General features: G+C 43.2%; 1 protein-coding gene across 5 annotated transcripts in view; it reads left to right on the top strand.

Moving 5' to 3' along the window:
• LIMA1 (LIM domain and actin binding 1) overlaps positions 1–19,964 on the top strand; it is a 230,770-nt gene that overhangs the window by 88,597 nt on the left and 122,209 nt on the right. For 2 of the 5 annotated variants that reach the window (XM_085654529.1, XM_085654528.1), the window contains exons 1-2: positions 2,355–2,486; positions 12,884–13,019. In XM_085654529.1, the coding sequence (XP_085510655.1) occupies positions 12,904–13,019 (116 nt within the window). In that variant the 5' untranslated portion in view covers positions 2,355–2,486; positions 12,884–12,903. Of the gene's footprint in view, positions 1–2,169; positions 2,832–12,883; positions 13,020–19,964 lie in introns of those variants that run through there. The other 3 variants (XM_085654525.1, XM_085654527.1, XM_085654526.1) reach the window with 3 other exon arrangements.

Raw genomic sequence — 19,964 nt, 5'->3', positions numbered from 1 at the left:
TTTCTCGAAACATGCACCAATCTAGATCTTCCCTCCACTTTTCTATCCCAGGTGGTTGGAGGGCTCCCCAGTTCTGTGCTATATTCCTTTTTGCGATCATTACTGCTAATGTTGCCCATTGCTTGGTGTAGGAGGTGAGGTCTGTCGGTTCCCAAATGTTTAATAGGCATCTACGCGCCTCCGGGCGCAGGTCGATCGTTAGGACCTCACTGAGTGTGTGGTATATGGCAATCCAATAGGTTTGTATGTATTCACATTCCCATAGAATATGGACAAAAGGGCCATCTTTCCCACATCTACGTCTGCACTCCCACTATCAGCTCCACCCATGCGGATCAATCTACCGGCTCGCTTTCTTGTGAATCACCTGCTGGCACATGCGGTAAGCAATGATGAGGATCCACGGGGCTCGGTTCAGCATGCCTTCTTTTACTTTCTAGGCAATAGGGTGCATACACCACACTTGATAGTTCAGGCCACGGCTGGTCAAGGCTTTTATCCCCCACGCTGCCACTCTGCGTGAGCCACGGATGTTAAGTGGGGCTCTGTGCATAGGGCGCAGCATGGCAGGATATCAATGCCCATGATGCCACCACTTAACAGTTCCTGAGCACTCTGGGGTCCCACCTGCTGCTGCCCCAGTCGCCCAGCATCAAGTTTCCACCAGTCATTCCTCTCTCATCTCTAGATGGCGCCGGTGAGCCGAGACACCCGTAACTCTCAAGGCAAGTCGTCATCAGCTGCCTGGCACTGGAGTTAAGTCCCAAGCACAGTGTCAGGTGAGTGCTCAAAAACAAGTTTTTGGTTCCTCAATTAGTGATTCCATGATAGTAAAATAATGGGTTGCAAGAAGGGAAATATTTAACTGCTTTACTGAATATTTTATCGTATTGTATCGTTATTTTATTGTGTGGACAGTAATTCGCTTCCCATGAGGGAGCTTTCATATTGAAGCTTGAGCTGGGCCCAGGTCATGAAGAGGTAACCGGCTGCTATGGAAACTGGCCTGGGACCGCTAAGTTATTTGCTGGGATTTTGGTTGCAATAACAGAACTTTCTCCGGGTCCAGCCAGCATGTGCCTCAGGTCACAGATCTGGATTTAAATGCACTTCTAAACCCACACCATTAATTGGTGATTTCATTTTTATTTCCACTAAGGTAAGGTCTGCATGAATCTGTAGAGAGTATGCAAGAGGCCGACACACAAACCTTATACAAAGACCTAGTGCATAGGAAATTTGTAATTAAAAGAGGTTTTTTACAGTGTGTCAGCAAACATCCTGTCCACCAAGGAGCACACGCACAGAAAATTCCCGACCACGGTATCAAGGGAGACATTTACACAATAAAAAGCACACAGCTCACATTCAAATGCAGCTGTTTCCATATACAAATTGTTCATATATCGTGCTAAATCCCATGCAGCCCAGTATGCCCCTGGAAGTTGCACATTACAAAGCAGGGGTAATTAGTGTTTCTGCTTTTCACGCGTAATAATACAATCACAGCTTTCTGGAAGTTGCCTGTAGGCGGGCCTACCTATGTTACATTTGTTTAAGAGTACGATCAAGTCACAAGGGAACTAGTGCCCTTCTATTTCTGGTCGTTTCCAGCAGTTTAGTTTCTCGTTGCTCAAATGAGTGTAATTTCTGATATATGTATATGTTTCCCTTGTCTTCATTCATAGTCATTCATTGTCACTCATAATTACACTGACATTATGGAAATGTCACATATAAGCAATCTGAGACATTGGCAGCAATTACTAAGTTGGAGACATTTTTAAAGTTATTACATTCAGCTTACATTTATTTTAATCATTTTACGATTTCATCGATCTGATGCCACTTTCAAGTTATTATACCTGGCAACTTCTGACTCAAAAAAGCAGGCGAAGACAGGTGTTTCCCTTTGGGGTTAAGTAAGAATGAACACTCTTTCGAGAGTGCTATGACTTTGAAAAGCATATCAGCCAATAAATCTCTGTGAAGGCCGAGGAATGTTGTTTTTCATGCAGGTGAATGAATAGAAAGAAGAAAAAAAGGGCGACTTCCTAATTCAGATAAGGTAACAGATACGTATCATAGATGTCAAAGGTTATGTGACAATTTTCTGCCATGTCATCAAATGTAATTATTTGTTTTCACTCCTTAGAATTCTCAAAACTTAAAGAGCTCAGGCTGCGGGGTCATTAGCATGAGAGTTAGTTGCCAAGGAGAAAGAAAAGCACTGGCGGGGTTACCTCATCACCCCTGTTTGGAGTGCGCGTGCCCAATAAGCGCGATACAGCGTGCGCGTGCTCTCGGGGAGGGTTGACGGCTGCGCTCGCTCGCGCCTGGCTCCTCCCTCCGGCCTACGACACAAGGTAAGGGTGTGGCTTGGAGTCAGATTTGCGGCTCTGAATCCCACGGGAGAGGCTGATACCCCTGGCTGCAGGTGCGCGAGACCAGGAAGAGACCGGAACCAGCGGCGCACCGAGAGCCAGGTACGGGCTAGGCTGGGAGCTGGGTTCAAGGAACGTGAGCTGGAGAGCAGCACTGGAATAAAGGAGAGAGCCAGTGACTCCAAAGCCGGAGAGAGAGTGAAGGGGCCCCTGGGGGGTGGGTGGGAGGGAGAGAGAGAGTCGAGAGTTAGAGAGAGCGGATACAGGTGCACAGGGTCAGGGCCGATAGTGAGGGCTACCGGGTCTAAGGCCAGGATATGAACGGAGGACAGAGAACGCACACTTATCGAAGCCAACGTGAGACTACCAGCAGGTGCTGAGCCAAGGAACCCCAGAGCCGGCGCGAGAGCTGACACAGATATCCTGCCTTAGGGAGGCCCAACCCAGGTGTGGAGGGCAAGGGTGGCTTTAGGTTTCCGGAACTGAGCAGAGAGCAGCTGCTTGTTCTAAGAATCCTGTTTTCCAGAATTTGGTTGGGTTTGTCTGTCTAGAACCCTGGAACTCAGAATTGGGGTACTGGAAGTGTATCGTCGCGCAGAAGGGAGAACCAGAGGTGTGGCCATACGACCAAAATGAGAAATACTCTTTAATGAGCCGGGAATCTTCTATTCCAAACCAAGGAGAGTGGTTAAAAATCCTTGGAAGCCAGAAACTGGGACAAAGCAGCCACGTTTGTATAGAACCATATCGTTCAGAACAAGTAATAGAGGACCGAACAGCAGGGCCAGACCCATAATTGGACAATGCCAGACACTACCTATGAGTGCCCATGGAGAGTGTATCTGGGACTATATAGTCTACACTGTACAGGAGAGGGCAGTGGTGGATCTTGAGTGGTGTGGTGGAGGGGTAGGTGAAAAACAGATATTGAGGATCTGCTGGATCACATGTACCTGAAACATAGATAACGTATCTGTGCTCTGGATTATAGTAAAGCTAAACAATTGGAAGAGAGTGGATATTGGCGCCTGCTGTTGGAAGAGCATTTACAGGTGTCCCAGGCTAAAGAGAAAGACGAAACCTGTGCGCTGTCCAAAACGGTTGAGCCCACAGAGAGTAACGTGGTGTTCTGATTAGCGCTTTCAATAGAGAAAAATAAGGGCAGGTACTCGCCTAACTGAATTGTGGACTAGGGGTAGGGCTAGGAGTAAGTCTAGGGCATGGTGAGGTTCTTGTTTCCTTTCTCGTCTTTTTGTTGATGCCATTTTCTTCCTTTCTTCCTTTCTTTCTTTTCAGTAACCTCAGCGCGCTCTTTCCTTTTTGCCTTTCCTCTTTCTGCTTCTTTCTTTGAAAACCTCATTGTGTTGTCTTTTTTGACTCACCTTCTTGCCCTTGTGACGACTGGCCTACATGTGTCGCGTGCGAAGGACAGTCAGGCCTGTTAGTCTGAAAGAAAAATTAGAATGGTGAGTTAGGTTGTAACCAAATCCAGAATTCAGTCCTCAGATTTTGCAAGCAAGGCGGCATAATCCGTTTATAGTTGCCACCTTGTACCCCAATGGTGATTATTGCTATTTAGGAAAACTAAGCTCAAATTTCTAAGACTGCGTCTTGGCCTTTTTGGCAAAGGTGAAAGTGTGCTAACATTTAAATATTATAGGACATGCAGCTTGTCGATTCTGTCCTTATTTCGAAGAATCGTTAGTGCATCTTTGTGCACGTCGAGCTTTTCTTTGTGAGAGGAATACATTCTTAAGGCATATGGTATGAGGCCGTTGTATTGCTATGTTTTCAAGGGTTCGATGGCAGGCTAATGGGTAGATTCACAAAGTGAGTTGTCATGGTTCTCAATGCATTGGCCAAGAAGAACATCGCCTGCCCCGAGTTTAACATTGTGTTACATTGGGAACTATTTGGGCAGACAAATTGTTTGTCCTGTTTGAGGTACTTGATAGCAGAGGCATTTCGAGGCCTTCTTCTCTGATACATTGTGACATTTGAACAGTCTGTATCTGTGTTTTATACTCACTTTTTCTGCGTTGATTAGTATTTTATTGAGTATTTATTATAGCTCCAGTTTTCATTATATTTTCTTAATTTTGTAACATTTTTATTCACTACCAAATAAAGATTTTCCATTCATGCAAATGGTGATGGTAAAGGGTCAGCTTAGTCGGAGCTCTACACAAGACTGCACAGGTCTGGATCTGTGGAGGGTTCTATAGCTCACCTTCTGCCCTGGACAGTTGCAAATGAGAATGGGGGTCGAGGCTGGAGGTGTATTGCTAGTTAAGTATTTGGGGCACTCCCAACACATCCTTCTCTTCAGAAGACGCACAACGCTATGTGCTGCTTGCTGTGCACCTCTCCTGTGCCACTCCTGGGAGCAGACATGTGCTTCCTCTGTGATCTGGGTTTAGTTATCAGGCCCAAAACCCTCATTTTGGCATTCTACTGAAAGAAACTGACACACCGACGGTCCCATCTGCCCACAGCTCCTTCTGCGCTTGTGTGTGTTTATTCTCTACTACCTCTGATCTTACATTTTCAGGAGTGGATCCCCCAGCCTCACAAGCAGCACTCTGTATCAGGCGCCAAGAGATAGATAGATATAGATCTTCAGTAAAGTAAACCTCTCCAGGATGGTCATGCTGGACCTGGTTACTGAATCTAAAAAGAAGGAACAGTGTTAAAACACAGTTCAGCAGCTGATACTGTGCCCTGGGCCTCGCACACGAGCAGATATCAAATCTTGTCTGCCATCTGATTTGTTAACTAAAAGTAAGACATTCGCCATTACAAGTCATGTGGTAATCACAAGGGCCTCAGGAACTTGGGAGGACTTCGTGGTGCAAGTTACTGCAAGAACTGGGCCAGCTATTCGAAACTGCTACTACACGCAGGTGCAGGATCGACTGTTAAGTGCTCAGCTTACTATGCAGGCCAAGATAGACGCGCCTAAATCGGGTTTTTGTTCCAATAATTCAACCACTGCAGGCTGAGTGACTTGCTAGGCAGTAGGGCGTGTCAGTAGAAAATGCACTACACAGGTACGCTGCTGAGTCAGGGGAAAGATTGAGAGCGAGCATGCCCAGTTGAAGGTGCCCTGCAGCTGAAAGATAGGTGCATGCACCCTGAACCATACAGCCCAGAGCAATAGACCACGGAGACATGAACCATTAAATGTGGAGGATCAGCTGCCCATGACTAGGGTAGAACCAGAACAGGGCAGTGGCACAGGTAAAATCGGACTCCTATCAGAATCAAAGAAAGGTCTATTACAGGCATTGTGGGGGCAGGGGCTGGGCAGTGGCTCATCACTACAGAGTAGTCCTTGGGATCCATTCTCCAGTGAAATATGCCCCGACCCCTTGTCCTTTCGACTGGGACTTCACCCCTGCTTGCTACCGCTCTTGGGGAGAAAGAAAAACACTTGGCTTACTGTAACACTTTAATGACAAGTGGTTGCCGTATAGTAGCTTCTGTTTGTGGGGTGCATGTAGAGATTGGATTTTGTTACATTGGTGCATGTTGTGGTTGTAAGGATAGCCCTGTTCTCAGTTCCATTTGTATCTTCCGGCCCTTGTGTAGTGCCATTACTATGATTTAATAGCCTTGCGGGTTGACTGCAGTATGTATTTGCACATAGTTGTTACTTTCTTGCAGAACGGAATCTAGATCACAGCATATTTGTGTGGTGCATTAAAGTTTGAAGGCATTGTATGTTGTGTTCGGGAGCAAGTTCAAGATATTATTAATTTTTTTTAACAGTGCTTTGTTCTTCAAAAAGCAGTTCCCTTGGTGTCAAGCAGGACAGGGGACGGAGTGCTACGTATTGGCTAGTGTGTAGAGCTATGTTGTTCGTTGTAGGCTCAAGGGATCCAGATGAGGGCGATTGTCCATTATTGGTGGGGTGCTAGGTGTGTGTTGCTGCACTGTATGTTGTAGCTGTGAGCGCATTCTTTACACTATGGCTAGATGCTAGTGTACAAGGCTATTCTGTGGGTAGGTGGCTTTGAGAAGCCTGTGTATATCGCAACCAAAGGTCACTCTTCTAGAAATGCGGATGTTAAAGAGTAGAGGGTAGTTATCTGTAGAGAATAACAAGCACATTTTCGGGTTCAACGCCATGTGCAGATGTATTATGAGGATTTGTGGGGACTGTGGGTCAGGCTCTTTTGTAAGCTTGGGTGATGGTTGCGGGCGCCAAGTCTTCTGTATGTGTACGGTCATTCAGAGCGGAGACGGAGCATTAGATCCTGTGTGGGATGTACAGCATGTTGAAGGTATTAATTATCTCATGATTATTAGGGGAGAGAGTGCAGTGATGATATTGCCCGTCTGTGAATTGTGGCTGTGGAGGGGGACACTTCAGTTAAGATGCTTTTTGTGAGTAGACTGCGTGCGTATGAATTTCATCTGTTTTTATATATTTTGTATTGTCTGAAAATCTATTTATTCCCTCTTGGTGTAGGGTGCAAATGCTGGTTAAATTTCTTTGGATGTTTGTAAATGGTGGGTTTGTAAAGCCAGTGTTTATTTGATTTTTAGAAAATGGAGGATGCTAAGACGTGCTTTTTCAAGGATTTGGCGCTTCCTTCCTTTTACCTTGAATACCTCTGCTGCTGGCCTCTTTCGTTCCTTGTTTTCAACAGTTTTTTCTAGTGCATGTGTTTAGTAGTTCCTATTGGGGGGGGGGGGGGGGCGGTGAAGACTTTTGCGTCTTCCGTTATAAAGGAGCCTGGCGAACGAACTGCTGGGTCACATGGATCCTCCTTCGGAGAGCGGCCCAGTCCTCACCCCCTTGAGAACTGTTTTGTTTGTACTGGTTTCTGATCCATAGTACCATACCACACGGTCTGGGATGATAGTCCAAGCTGGAAAGCATTAGGGAAGCTGCAGTAAAGTTTGACCCTTTGTTGAGGTGGTTTGTACACGTGTAGAGGGGAGAAGTGGGTCCCATTGGTAGATAAAGGTGCACTCCTGATCCTTAACTTCCTTGCTGACACTTCGTCTTTGGTTGAGGGCTTACATTTAGTAAGCAACGCATCTCCATGTCTGCTTAGCCACATCGCCATATTTGGAGCAGAGTATGTTGTCTATTTTCTGTGATAAACCGTATTTAGGAATAAAGGCGTTTCTTGAGGATGAGTAGAAATTGTAGCTCCATACCATTGCTACCGTCTTATATTTTAAGTTGCTTATAGTTTGACGCCCTGTGGTTCAGATCCCCAGCGCTCTTCTTTGTGTATTGTAACCTGAAATTGACTGCCAGCAATGAGAAACTTGATCTCCCCCTTTTTGCTCTGGTGAAATAGTATTTCTGGCGTGGAAGCCTTTTTTCCATTTTAATTTTCAAGCCCTTGTGTATTTAGGTGTTTTCCATGAGACCTTACCGATTGTTGGACAGCACCAAGCGGAAGTTGGAGGAGTTCCTGTCAGGTCGCTGACTATTGTGTATAGTAATGATGTCTGGAAGAATCTGAGGTCTACCCTGTCTTGTACCTCGTTCATCACATTTTATTTAGTTTGCGCTAAACAAAAATACTTGTATATTGATTTAATTGCTTTGTAAAAAGAACCTCCCTTCCCCAATAGTAGCCCAGTGTCTCCAGTTAATGAAAAAAGTTTCATATTCATGTTATTGTTTAAAAGGCTTGGCGACCAGCAGCACAATAATGCTGCCCCAATGCACATGCTTGCATTCTTGAAAAAGGATGTTGGGTGTTTTGATGTTTTTTGGGTTGGGGGTACTTGCCTTTAAGCTGTCAGCGGTGCGTTAACTCCTTCGTAAGTTGCCCAGCTAGCTTGAATGTGTGTAATGGAGAGGGCCTGTGAATGCTAAATGCTTCTGGTGTGGCAGGAAGTGTTGGATTTGCCGTGAATAGTTTCTATAGGCCGCATTATTGTTCTGCTTGACACCAGTTTCTCTACTTTGTCTCCCTCGGTTCTGCGACGGACTGTCCTTTATTGGAGCTCCCTGACTCCGATCGCTGTCCCTGTGATATCTGGTTGCAGTGGATATGCAGATCCCTTGTACTGTGTTACAGACCAGCTGCCTGTATTCCCGTGTTCTCTCATTTGATACAGCGGTCGGAGATCCTCAGTGGTCATGGACTTAACAAATGTCAATCTTTGACATGTTCATCGCTAGTTGCAGGAGGAGGTCCAGTTATTTCCCGTGTGCAGCAGAACAGCAGCAGTTCATACACCACATTCCTTGATTAGCACAATGCGCGTGCTGATAATGGACTTCTTAGACTCCACCTCATTATCTGACCCCACGTATAATGACTAGATGCAGGGGCCAAATCATTTAGCTTACTACTTTGGACCACAGAAGCACTAAGCCCTCATCCACGGCAGCACCTTTTTTCCACCATTGTGTTGACCGATTGGACGCAGTCCCAAGTCACTTGACCTATTGGGAAAGCACATCCCTCTTATCAGAGTGTATAGTTCTTAGTCGCTTAGTGCAGGTGACCGTATACACAGCCTCTTGCTTGCATTTTTTTTATATCAGTTAATCTTCGAATGGAGGTAATGAATTCACCAGGGTGTGGGTGTGTGTTGTATGATGGTGCATAATTTATTTTGCAAGTACAACCGTGCCTGGGAGGGCCATGTTCCTTTTTTTTTTTTTCCCCCCTTCAATGTGCAATCCGTTTATTTACTTAAGTGTGATTGCATCGAGTAGCAATGTTTGCAGCGCTGGTGCATACTAGAATCGATTGCAGTGAATCACTGCTAAAAATAAATAAATAAATAAGCCTGTGACTTTGAAAAGGTGGCCTTGCCCTCAATTTTGGAACAAAGTGTTTTAAGACTGCTGGTGGCCTTGGGGTTTGGCTGCTTTTCTCGTAACCTGGTATTTCTCTAATGCTTAGACACCTGTGCAAAAGACTGTATGAATAATAACCATTTGAATCTCGCCCCTCATGGATTTATTAATTGTATTTGTTTCCACAATAAATCGTTTTAGTAGTCTGCCCACACTGCCAATCTCTGGTGGTGGGCTAGGGAGGACACCATTTGTTTCACCAATCTCCCCGAGAATGTGTTGTGTGAGGTAGCTGACCTTGCATTAACCAGGTCGGGTTGAACTGGCACGACCCGTTGGTGTCTCCTCATTACACTGGTGTAATCTGATACATATATTTTTTGGGGGATTTTAATTGATCATCACAAAATACTATAGAATGGCTTCCATGACGTTTCATAGTTATATGTACATTGTACAGCAAATTAACTCTTGTACATAACAAGTGACCACGTTTTCCTCCATCAAAAAAGTCAGTAGTGTGCGGATACAATCGGTGAATTCGGATATTGGGGCCTAGTTATGGATTCACATTGAGAAATGCCACAGGAGTGGCACATCTGACCTGATGGGGAGCCAACTATGATGGACCAACAGGAGGGGGTGACACGTTTATCTTGAGGATCCTGTCATGGGAAGCAGTTGTCTAAACCCATTTCAGAAGCTTTCAAGACAAATTTGATTTGCCTAAAATATGTAAATATGAAGTTGGGTGTGGCCTAAAATTTAAGCTAAGATGATGCCTTTCTTGAGTCTGCATCAAGGTTGATTTTTCTCCTAGTTTTATGTTGAGCCTGGTGACAGGAGGCTAGCCGGTGTTGCACCTTTCGTCGTGACCCTCAGAATAGCACTAGGGCTCCGTCGGCATGTACAATGCCCAGACTACAGAATAAAGTAATATTTATAGCATGTCCCTCAGCTAAATTAATAGTTTATTTGTGCTTAATTAAAAGTATTATTGATCCACCCTCAGCTCAACGTTTTGCACAAGTAGTTGGAAGGGCTGAGTTTTCCTCGCAAGGTTTCACATATGTCTTACTTAGGTGGTTCATCGTTCCCTAAAGTGGGTTCCCACCTCAGCTGTAGACAAAAGATACCAAGTGACGGACCAAAAGGATAGCACTTCACTTTCTCACTGCCGCCTTATCATGCAGTTCATTCATCAACCTCCGGCACCTGTCACCTTTTGGTGCCTCTGCTTACAGATTCTCAAAACCATTTTAAACAAATAGAGGTGCACTGAACATAAACCATAAAGTCCAAAATGTTTTCTTTCTTTTTTGTCTTTTATTTCATAAACGACAATAGTGCACAACGACAGCCAATGCGTTTCGTTCCTCAAAAAACAAGAGTTTTTGGAACTTCATCAGGGCTTAACTGACAACAAAAATAAATTCGGATATCTCATGGCCAGATGGTCACCTGGGCATGTCACAATCAGTGATAACTAATATACAAAAGGCGTTTCCCAACACTGTATATTAACAGGCCTAATGTGTCCTGCCGTCCGTCAGTGTTAGTCAAGAAACTGATAGTTGGTGACAACCGGTACTTGCAGCCACAAATAACCCAGACTATGGAATTCTCAATATCTAAAAATCTTTAATCGTGAAGTATCACGGCAGGAATTACTTCCTTTATTACTGCCAGAAATTCGATTTGTAGACACTTCTAAGCACCAGGTGTTGAGGCCACCTTTTAGTCGTGAAATATCATGACGAAAATGAATTCCTTTATTACTGCCAGAAGTTCGATCTGGAAACACATATCCCGCACCAAGTGTTAAGGCCACCTTTAATAGTGAAAAGTCATGTTGGAATACACAGGATACGTGTTTCCAGATCGAACTTCTGGCAGTAATAAAGGAATTAATTTTCGAATGATATTTCACGACTAAAAGGTGGCCTCAACACCTGGTGCTGAAAAGCGTCTACAAATCGAATTTCTGGCAGTAATGGTGGGTTAGCATCAAATCAGAGTTGACAGTCGTTTTTGAAGATTTGGCCCACTGCAGTCAGTACATATTGAGCATATGTTTGCTATCTTATTTTCTACTGCATCAGTGAGTGAATTATTGCTACAGTTAAACCATTGGACTAATTTACGTATATATATCCATATTTTGGCAAGTACCAACATAGAAGATACATTGGGGTGGCCCTCCTTTGAGCTTTTGGTGACTGGACATATTAAGCTGAGAGGGTGCTCTTATGGAGAGTTTGAGTGATGCTTTATGTGAGCTCTGAGTATGAATGGTTCTGCAACACTCTATAGAAATAAATTGTAATGCTATATGTCTGTCTTGATGATTATGCCAGCTTCATTCCAAGCTAATGTTCCCCACTAGCTCTATTTATTTGGTATTTCGGGCAGCACCTTAGTTCTCTTTGTGCTTATGTAAGACACCGTAAGGTTTGTCATTAACTTAATTGTCCCATATCTTTTCCCGTTTCCGAAAGGTTTTTTTCCTTTTAAATTTTTTTTTTATTGCGACCACAGCATGCATTTTATATGGTGTCTGATAAGATCCTTTACTCTTTATACCATCAGTAATGTGCTCTCATCAATCCAACGTATTCTTGCCCTGCAAATCTGGTTCAGGGGATGGCTACATATCTGTAGGAAATCGAGTTTCCAGTCGTAGATCCTTTATTGTAGGTGACCTTGTATTTTTAGAACGTGTTGGCCAATTTAGATACATTTAGAATCTAAATTGCAACACCTAGAAATCACTTTTTGAAATTAAGTTAAATGAATGCTCACAGGCATAAAAGAAGTATCCCTTTTATACTTGGACCTGTAACTCGCCCAAGGATGGCATGTAACCCATATGCATAGTGTTGTGTCCAGTTAAGCAGAGTATGACCAGTGTGCTAGCTGCTCTCGAACAGTAGACTGTAATCCTTCAGTGGGGTGAATAAACCTCCCCTGGTAGACCCTATACTGCATAGAAGTTTACTCTCTGGCTCATTCTAGTTTCTCCCCACTATTCTCTATTTTGCCATATGGCACTCCACCCAGTGTATCCCTTTTTCATTCACCAGCCTTGTTAGTTGATCGACAAAATTGTTTGTTCTGCATAGCTTGTTGCCTTTGAAATTGTCCTTGGTTTTATCTAACAGTCACTGTTGTCTCGTCTGCCACCATTGCCCTGTCGAACATTACCTCATTCTTGCCACTCCACCCTCCTTTGTATTTATCAGTGAGCCATCCTCTGTCGATAAGCCTCTGTGGCCATGAACTCTGATTCCTTTTGTACCTATGGCTGAACGGTGCATTTACCTGTTGAGCAGCATGTTTATCTGGTAATGCGATCTCTCTAGTAAGTTTTTGTGTACTCCGGTCAACAGAGCTGAAAGCATCAGCTGTCTTATAAAAAGAATTGCTGTACACTTGAGATGAATGTTGATCAGACCTGATGAGTGTATACATTTAATTTTTTTTAAATCTTCTTAAGTATTAGCTCATTTAGCATCTTCTTCATGGGCATTGTAAAAACTTTTTTATAATTGACTACTTACCTCTGCGAAGTTACTGAGTGGAGACATGTCGCCAGCATTAGGTGAAGTTATCCCTAGATCATGGTTGGCGATGGTGTGGGGATTATGGAAATATGGGTGCGTGAGTAGAACATTGTTCCTTGGAAAGTTATTAGCAATGCTTTTTGCCCTTTCTATAGGTTCCATATTTGTTCCAGCAATGGAGGCTTCACCATTTAAGAGAGGACAGTGGAGCTCTCAGTCTTTACGAGTCACCGCCAAAGAGCTTTCTTTGGTGAACAAGAAGTCTTCTTCACTCCTCGAACGCTTCTCCAAGTAAGTGTTTAAACCTTATGCATGTTGACTCCCCTTGCTACTTCCTTTGAACAGTGTCTGTGGCCACCATCGGATACCAGTGCGATAGCACTGTACCTGTAGGAACCAACTCCAGGTAACCAATGTATTGTATGCCATGTTTGTGCGCTATATCATAGTTACCAGTACGGTGTTGTACGTTATGCTCACAGTACCATCTCTCACCGGCATAGTTGAGCAGAGGTTTTGTCCCCGGATCTTCAGTTCTCTACAGAACGTAACAGACTATTAAAAACAAGGGCAAATAAAGGTCAACACATCTCCCAGATGTCGATCAGATATGCGTTTATTTTGTAAATATTAGTTCATGTTGGAATAATTCAGTACATTAAATCCTTTAATTTGTGCTTTTTGTCCTTTTTGTTTTCTCAGTCCTTTAATTCAAATGTGTAGACCCCCAGCATTATAAATCATGCACAGAATTCTGGGTGCATTGGTAGAATTTGATTATGAAGATGGTTATAGGTTTATCAGCATCTTCTAGCTCCCTAAGGCATGATTTTCGATTATATTGTACTTGTGTTAGGTCATACTTGTTTTTCAAGTTCAAAATAATATGAAAGGCGGCATCCCTTCCAATAATGTCTCTTTTGTTTCAAAGATGAGTCCCGTTCAATAATGTTGCGGACACCTTTCCCTCCCGGGCATGAAAGATGAATGAGTATTTTCTAGACCAGTGTTCCCATACTTTAAAGGTTTCCTTTCAAGAGTTCATTACAAAGTATACATCTTTCAATCTGACGTCCTGTTCAGTATGTGGTCTTGACATCAGAGGTCAAGACTGGCCTCTACCGGTCTGAGCTCTGGTCCTGGTATACAATAAACTAGCTGCAGTTAACTTGCCTGTCATCCACTTTGGAGCATGGGCAAACCTGAGAAGGCAGCCTTTAGCGAGATGGGTGGTAGGAAACAGTTGATAATGTGATCAGCACCAGAAATTGGTGCAAATGAAAATCTGTTTAAGTAAAAAGTGTGTTCATTAGAGAGTTGTTGAGACTGCTTGATTTGCCATTTGTGAAGATGAGGACAGATTGGAGGCTGAGGACCCATTGACCTGTCTCCTTATTAGGTCTGGCTTGGTGGCCTTGTAATGAAGTTAAAGTGGCTTACATAAGTATCATTTATGGTTATTGTTTTTCTCTGGCAGAAGCACAGGTGGGGAGGAGGGCAGTCATGAGGAATGTATTGCTATTTTCCAATCCCAGCAACCCCTTTCTGTCATTAACTTTAGACTTGATAGTGCAGCAGTGTGTTTGAGAGCAGTATCGGATGCAAAGGCTACATTACTCTACATGGACTTTCAGGTCTGGCTTGGAAGTGCACTTATCACTTTACCTTATGTGACCTTCAAAACAAAACCTTTCAGGGTACTAGTGAGAGAGGGGCTTAGGTTCCACCCACATGCTGGTTTTCTTGAGTAAAGATTTGATTGGGACGAATGTCTGTGTTTCCACTAAACAGTGGCAAAACATATACTCAGTACAGCAGGACTGAGGTGACTATGGTGGCAAGCCAATGATCATGGCTACAAGTTTGGTCTATATATAATGAAATGTTACAAAAAAGCCTGTTATTGTGAAAAGTATAAGCCAAAGTCAATCATTACTTAAGGGAGGATACTTTATATTAAAGCCTACAGACAGGTACTTTGTTACATGCAATCTGACGGATCACTGTAGTTGGCATAGGTTTTGGTGCTGATTACCCCAGTTACACACTGCGAATATTGAAGATTTGCTCTGTAAGAATTCTTCTTTGGCCCTCTTAGGAGCAGAAGTATTTTGCTTAGCCAACTATAATTTTGTGTACCCTTTTAATTTAATAACTGTATGTCTGATGGTTGTGGAAAAACATATGATCATAACAGAATGCTTGAGTTTGTTATGGTGACCAGATATAGGCCTGATTGGTGTATGGGAAAATGTTATGTCCGATGGCATACATCTGGCTTACTTATTATAAAACCATATGAGAAAGACAGCTTATTTATCGTGAAATGCATTTGTTAAAGCCAGTAAGACTTAAATAGTTTGTTATCCCATTGTATTACAAGCTATAGACCGTTGTTATGTTACATGTAATCACACAGATTAGGAAAGGAGACTAACGGTGACGTTGGACAGGTATAAATCTGATCCATACGTCCTCCCATGCGTAGTTCCACAGAGATCATCTGAGTCCATTGCTTTTTAGGTCGAGCCTAGCGCAGCGTGCATGCGCTGCTCTATGGGAGGCTTCTTGTGAGCACTATAAACATCCCCAAAACTTTTCCGTGTGGGTTTGGCAACTCCCACACATTCCATTGGCCTTAGTGTGTGGCTTTAATGAAAGCACGCAAATGGCCAAAGCCGGGTGTATGTCCCACCTTTTCTCTAAATGTTTACTCCCTTAGTGTTTTGGTGTCGGGAGTGAGCAGCGGCGCGCATTGTGGCAGCTGCATTCCTCCCTTGTGGATCATGTCACTAATGAAACGCAGTGTGATCGCTTTCACTTTCCTGGCCGCGCTTGTTTTTTGTTTCCATGATTTTTGTCCTTGTTAGCAGTTCTGACTTGCACACTCATTATGGCCGCTTTGGGTGCCTCTCTTCGCTTCAAACCACCCCCCCACTCCCGCCACTGAGATCGTGTGTACGGCTAGCAGGACTGGCGAGCCGCGAAACCATCATGTGACCCATGGCCTCCCAGCACCATGCTGCGCTTTGTTTTCCAGAGCTGCTTAGTCACCAGCCCAGCCCGAAAGACTTACAACCAATCATGACTAATAATATGAAAGCTGTCTCGCAAATTACTTGCTGGAAATACAGGATTTTCACTCTTGCTTCACAAAATACGTAGACTGGGGAATTATGCTATCCGGACATTAGTGCTCTCACTCTAAGCACACGAAGTTAGACATAAAAGAAGGACTCAGCCGAGCCTGCTGCTTTACATTTTAAGAAGAATCTGCCTGCCATTTTTACAATTTGATCTCTAATCCCAATATTACAGCCATGTATGGCTTCATCAAATGCAATCACGCCAAGCAACGCATACTTAAGACTTACAGAGACAATGAAAAGCCCGCCATAGTCAGTCTGTTTCTTACTTTGCTGGATGTATTTTTGTAATGAGAGCTAGGGTAATGGCCATCTGTGTTATGTGACGCCACTGCTCGCTCACTCCTACGTTGCAGATAATGTGGAGCGTTACATACAACACAGAAGCCACCCACTGGCTTTGCATTAGTTAACATCAGCACAACACTGTATTTCATTGAAATTGGATGTATATAGTGCTTACTACCGTATTTGTTCAAACCTATTTACCATTCAAATAGTGTCCCATTTTGAAAGGAATCTCGCACTCGGTCCCTACATACCCTTTTACACACAGTAGGTTGGTACACCATTCTCCGCGTCCCTAGCAACAGCACAGACTTTTTTCTAGTCCCTGCTTCCCCAAAATTCAAGCCCTTTAACCTTGAGTCCACATTAGCCATTTGCGCATCAGTCATATTCAGCCAAACACTGACTGGAGAAGCGAGTGTTACTCGTATGGTGGAAGCTCTGCATTTTGATGATCCGGTTGACGAAGTAGCAGTTTTTTTTGTAGATGAATGATAACCGACAGGAAGGGTAGGTTGTGTTTGTGTAGGTCCTGTTCTTGGCTTTGTCGCATGGCATGGAGATTTTGTGAGATCGCTCTGTGGGGTGGTTTTGTCTGGTTGGTGGTCATACTGCTCTCTGTCTCTTGAGCTACTGAGGTTTCTTTTTTGTGCCCTTGTTGTGCTTAGTCAACCGTGGAAAGCATCGTACTTACACTTTTTTTAATTGTGACTTGTGTTGAGGTTTTACATTATTTTAGAAGGGACAGCGTAGGCTAAACCCAATTCCCAGCTGATAAATGACCAGTTCACTTGTGTGACCTTTCCATTCTTCCAGTGTCGCTAGGTGTGACGTTTCCACATCGTGTGATGTTATGAGTGACACTTCCTAACAAACTGAACCATGTCCCTATAATACTGTCCATGTAAGTGTTTAGCCATGCAACAGTTGATGTTGTTGGACCAAGGATATTGTGCTGCATAACTAAATACTTATAAGATCCCAAAAGCGAGACCTTTTGGCTATGCCAATGCTTGTTAATGTGTATGTATTTGAACTTGCCCCGTTGATCTGAGAGTTTGGCTTTAGTCTTGCGCCGACGACACCCAGATAGTGGTGGCAGCATACAAACATCAAGCCTCCCCACTCTACAGTTTCAGAACTGTATGAGGGAAATAAATAGATGGATGGGAACATACTGTCTTCAGCGTAACTCCGAGAAGACTGAGGTTGTAATCTACGGTAACCTGCAACTCAGATGGGACAATCTCTGGTGACCGGCGGAGATGGGTGAACCACCAAAACCAGCTCCAAAGGTAAAAAATCTGGGAGTGTGGATCGATAATAAACTAGCACTTTCATACCAGACAATGCCATCGTCTCTGCCTCCCACTTTCTGATAAAGAAACTCCAGAAGATCCTCCCTTACATCCCCATTGACTCTAGAAAGACGGTGGTAACCACATTAATTCAGTCAAAATTGGATTATTGCAATGAGCTCTACTTGAGTATGCAGAAGCAATATAAAAAAAAAAGCTTCAAACAGTTCAAAATACAGCTGCACGACTTTTGCTAAACATCCCGAAGTACGATTCAGTAACCAAGTAAATTGGACTCCACTGGCCCTCAGTGGCACAACAAATTAAACTCAAGTCATTATGTCTAGCATACAAGGCACTGAGCAACACAGGACCACTATTTCTTAGAAATCTCTTTGCCTGGTATGAACCGTCCAGACAGTTACGTTCCACAGGTGCTAGACTCATGAAAGTTCTGAGAATACGGTCCGCAAGCTGGGGCGGCCGAAGTTTTTCTTATGGCACCGCAAAACTCTGGAACATGCTGCCAATGAAGCTCAGAAGTGCAAGCTCTTTCACCATCTTCAGGAAAGGGCTAAAAACCTGGCTATTTCAGAACTAGATGCTTTGGCTGGGCTTACCGCGTTCATAGCGCCAAGACACCCCCGGGTATTCGCACGTTCAATAAATCTGATTAACATAACATGGTAGGCAAGGGTTTTGCCCCGTCAAACCATTGATAAAGAACATTTTTGCTGTGAGAATCCCTGTTAGGCTCTCCTAAGACATAGTATTTTTCTGTGCTGACTGTTATTTTGTATCCTTCGTAAGTTTGAATTTGTGCCTGATGGTTGATTTGTGGGAAAGCCCAAGCTCAATACTGGATGCCTGAGTATGTTTTGGTGATATGCCAATGATGAGAGTTGGAAGCTAAATTGGTGCAGTAGGAAAATATATTTGTTACCATAGGTCTGGTGTGTTTATTATGAAGTTACACTAAAGGCAGTATACCTGACATAATGATTGTAAAGAGAATCTGTGAAAGTCAATAGGCTTTTAAGGTTGATTGTTATTACTCTGTATTAAAGCCCGCAGATAGGTATTTTGATACATGAAATGTCAAGGATTACATTTTTAGGAAGGATTTTGTTGTTGATTACCACTTCTGACACACCCTAGGGGTTTACATTTTACACAGTAATAGTTCTTGCTAGAATCTCCTTGGGAGCCCTGATAGGCTCTTGTAATAAAAAGAACCATGAGAAATGCATCCATCCATATATAGAGGTCCTTTGGTTGAGCTCTCGTCTGTTATTGGTCTGTCTGTGTGTCATTTACACTCTGCTTCCATCCCTGAAAGCACACTGCATGAGGTAGTGGTTCAGTCTACACCGGTCATTGGCTCTCCTGTCCTGTGAATAATGGCATTTTCTAATCACATGCACTTTTATTTCTTTAATAGTTCGCCTTTAATTTCTTTGCTGCGCCCTCCTTTTTTTTTTTTTTTTTTTTTTGAATTTTTCTTGAGGATAGTGCAACTCTCCTGAGTGTGTTAACAGGAAAGCTTGCCTGCTGCTCATATGATCTGCAGTGTACTGTATCCCACGTGGCCTCTTCCTCTAATCCAGAAGGCCATTGTGAAATGCTATTGTCCCATAAGGCATCATTGTTTTACCATTCCAAGATGGCCAACACATTGGTTCTGAATGTGGCAGCAACAATAGATTACGTTCAATACCTCTCAAAGATGGTCACCTGATGCTAGGTTTCGTTTTGTTATTGCAAGTAAATGTCCACCATGTTTAGACCGCAGCAAGATTTTTATATACTAGTGTTCCTTTTAATTTATCTTGCATATATTGTTGAATTTTATGTGTTTTTAATGATTGTGATAAAAAGTGATGCAAATCAGTGACGGGGTGCATTTATGCTTATATAATTATGTAATGTTTTGTTAATGATTTTTTAAAATGTATTTTATGTAAATCACTAATTGCTTAAAAGCACTTATCTTCCTCCAGCATTGTTCTGTGTATTATACCACTCTACCTCCTCAATGTCACTCGTTAAAGTTTAAGCACACAATCTCTCCTTTTATCATAGTGGTATTGTGCACTTAATACCAGTTGGCAACTTCCTTTCTACAAGTTCCATGTAGTGCTTTACCTCAAGCACATTTTTTTTGCTGTTCTCCTCTGTCGTCGGTCTTTTTCTCGCTCATCATTGCTCTTATGGAAAAAGTAATAGGGATAATATGAACTGTTGTGCACCTCCTTGTCCCATCCCATCTGCTTCTTCAATCAACAAGCATTACGTTAGGGAGGCTTTAAGGAATTGATGCAGTATACCAGGAAGTACACTTCGACTATTCTGGTTTGGGCTTTCTCTGAGAGACCATTCCCATACTGCAGGTCTGTGAAAGGATTCTCACAGAAACATAGCAGAGTAGCGTACCTCGTAACATCTGTTTGTGTTAAGCTGTTTCTAATTTATTAGTGATGCTGGTTCTGATCGAAAGATCTTCT

This window comes from Triturus cristatus, chromosome 4_1, assembly GCF_964204655.1.
Source record: "Triturus cristatus chromosome 4_1, aTriCri1.1, whole genome shotgun sequence".
In the NCBI taxonomy this organism is placed as follows: Eukaryota; Metazoa; Chordata; class Amphibia; order Caudata; family Salamandridae; genus Triturus; species Triturus cristatus.
Note: the sequence above shows the minus strand (reverse complement) of the source record. Positions and strands in the feature narration are given on the sequence as shown.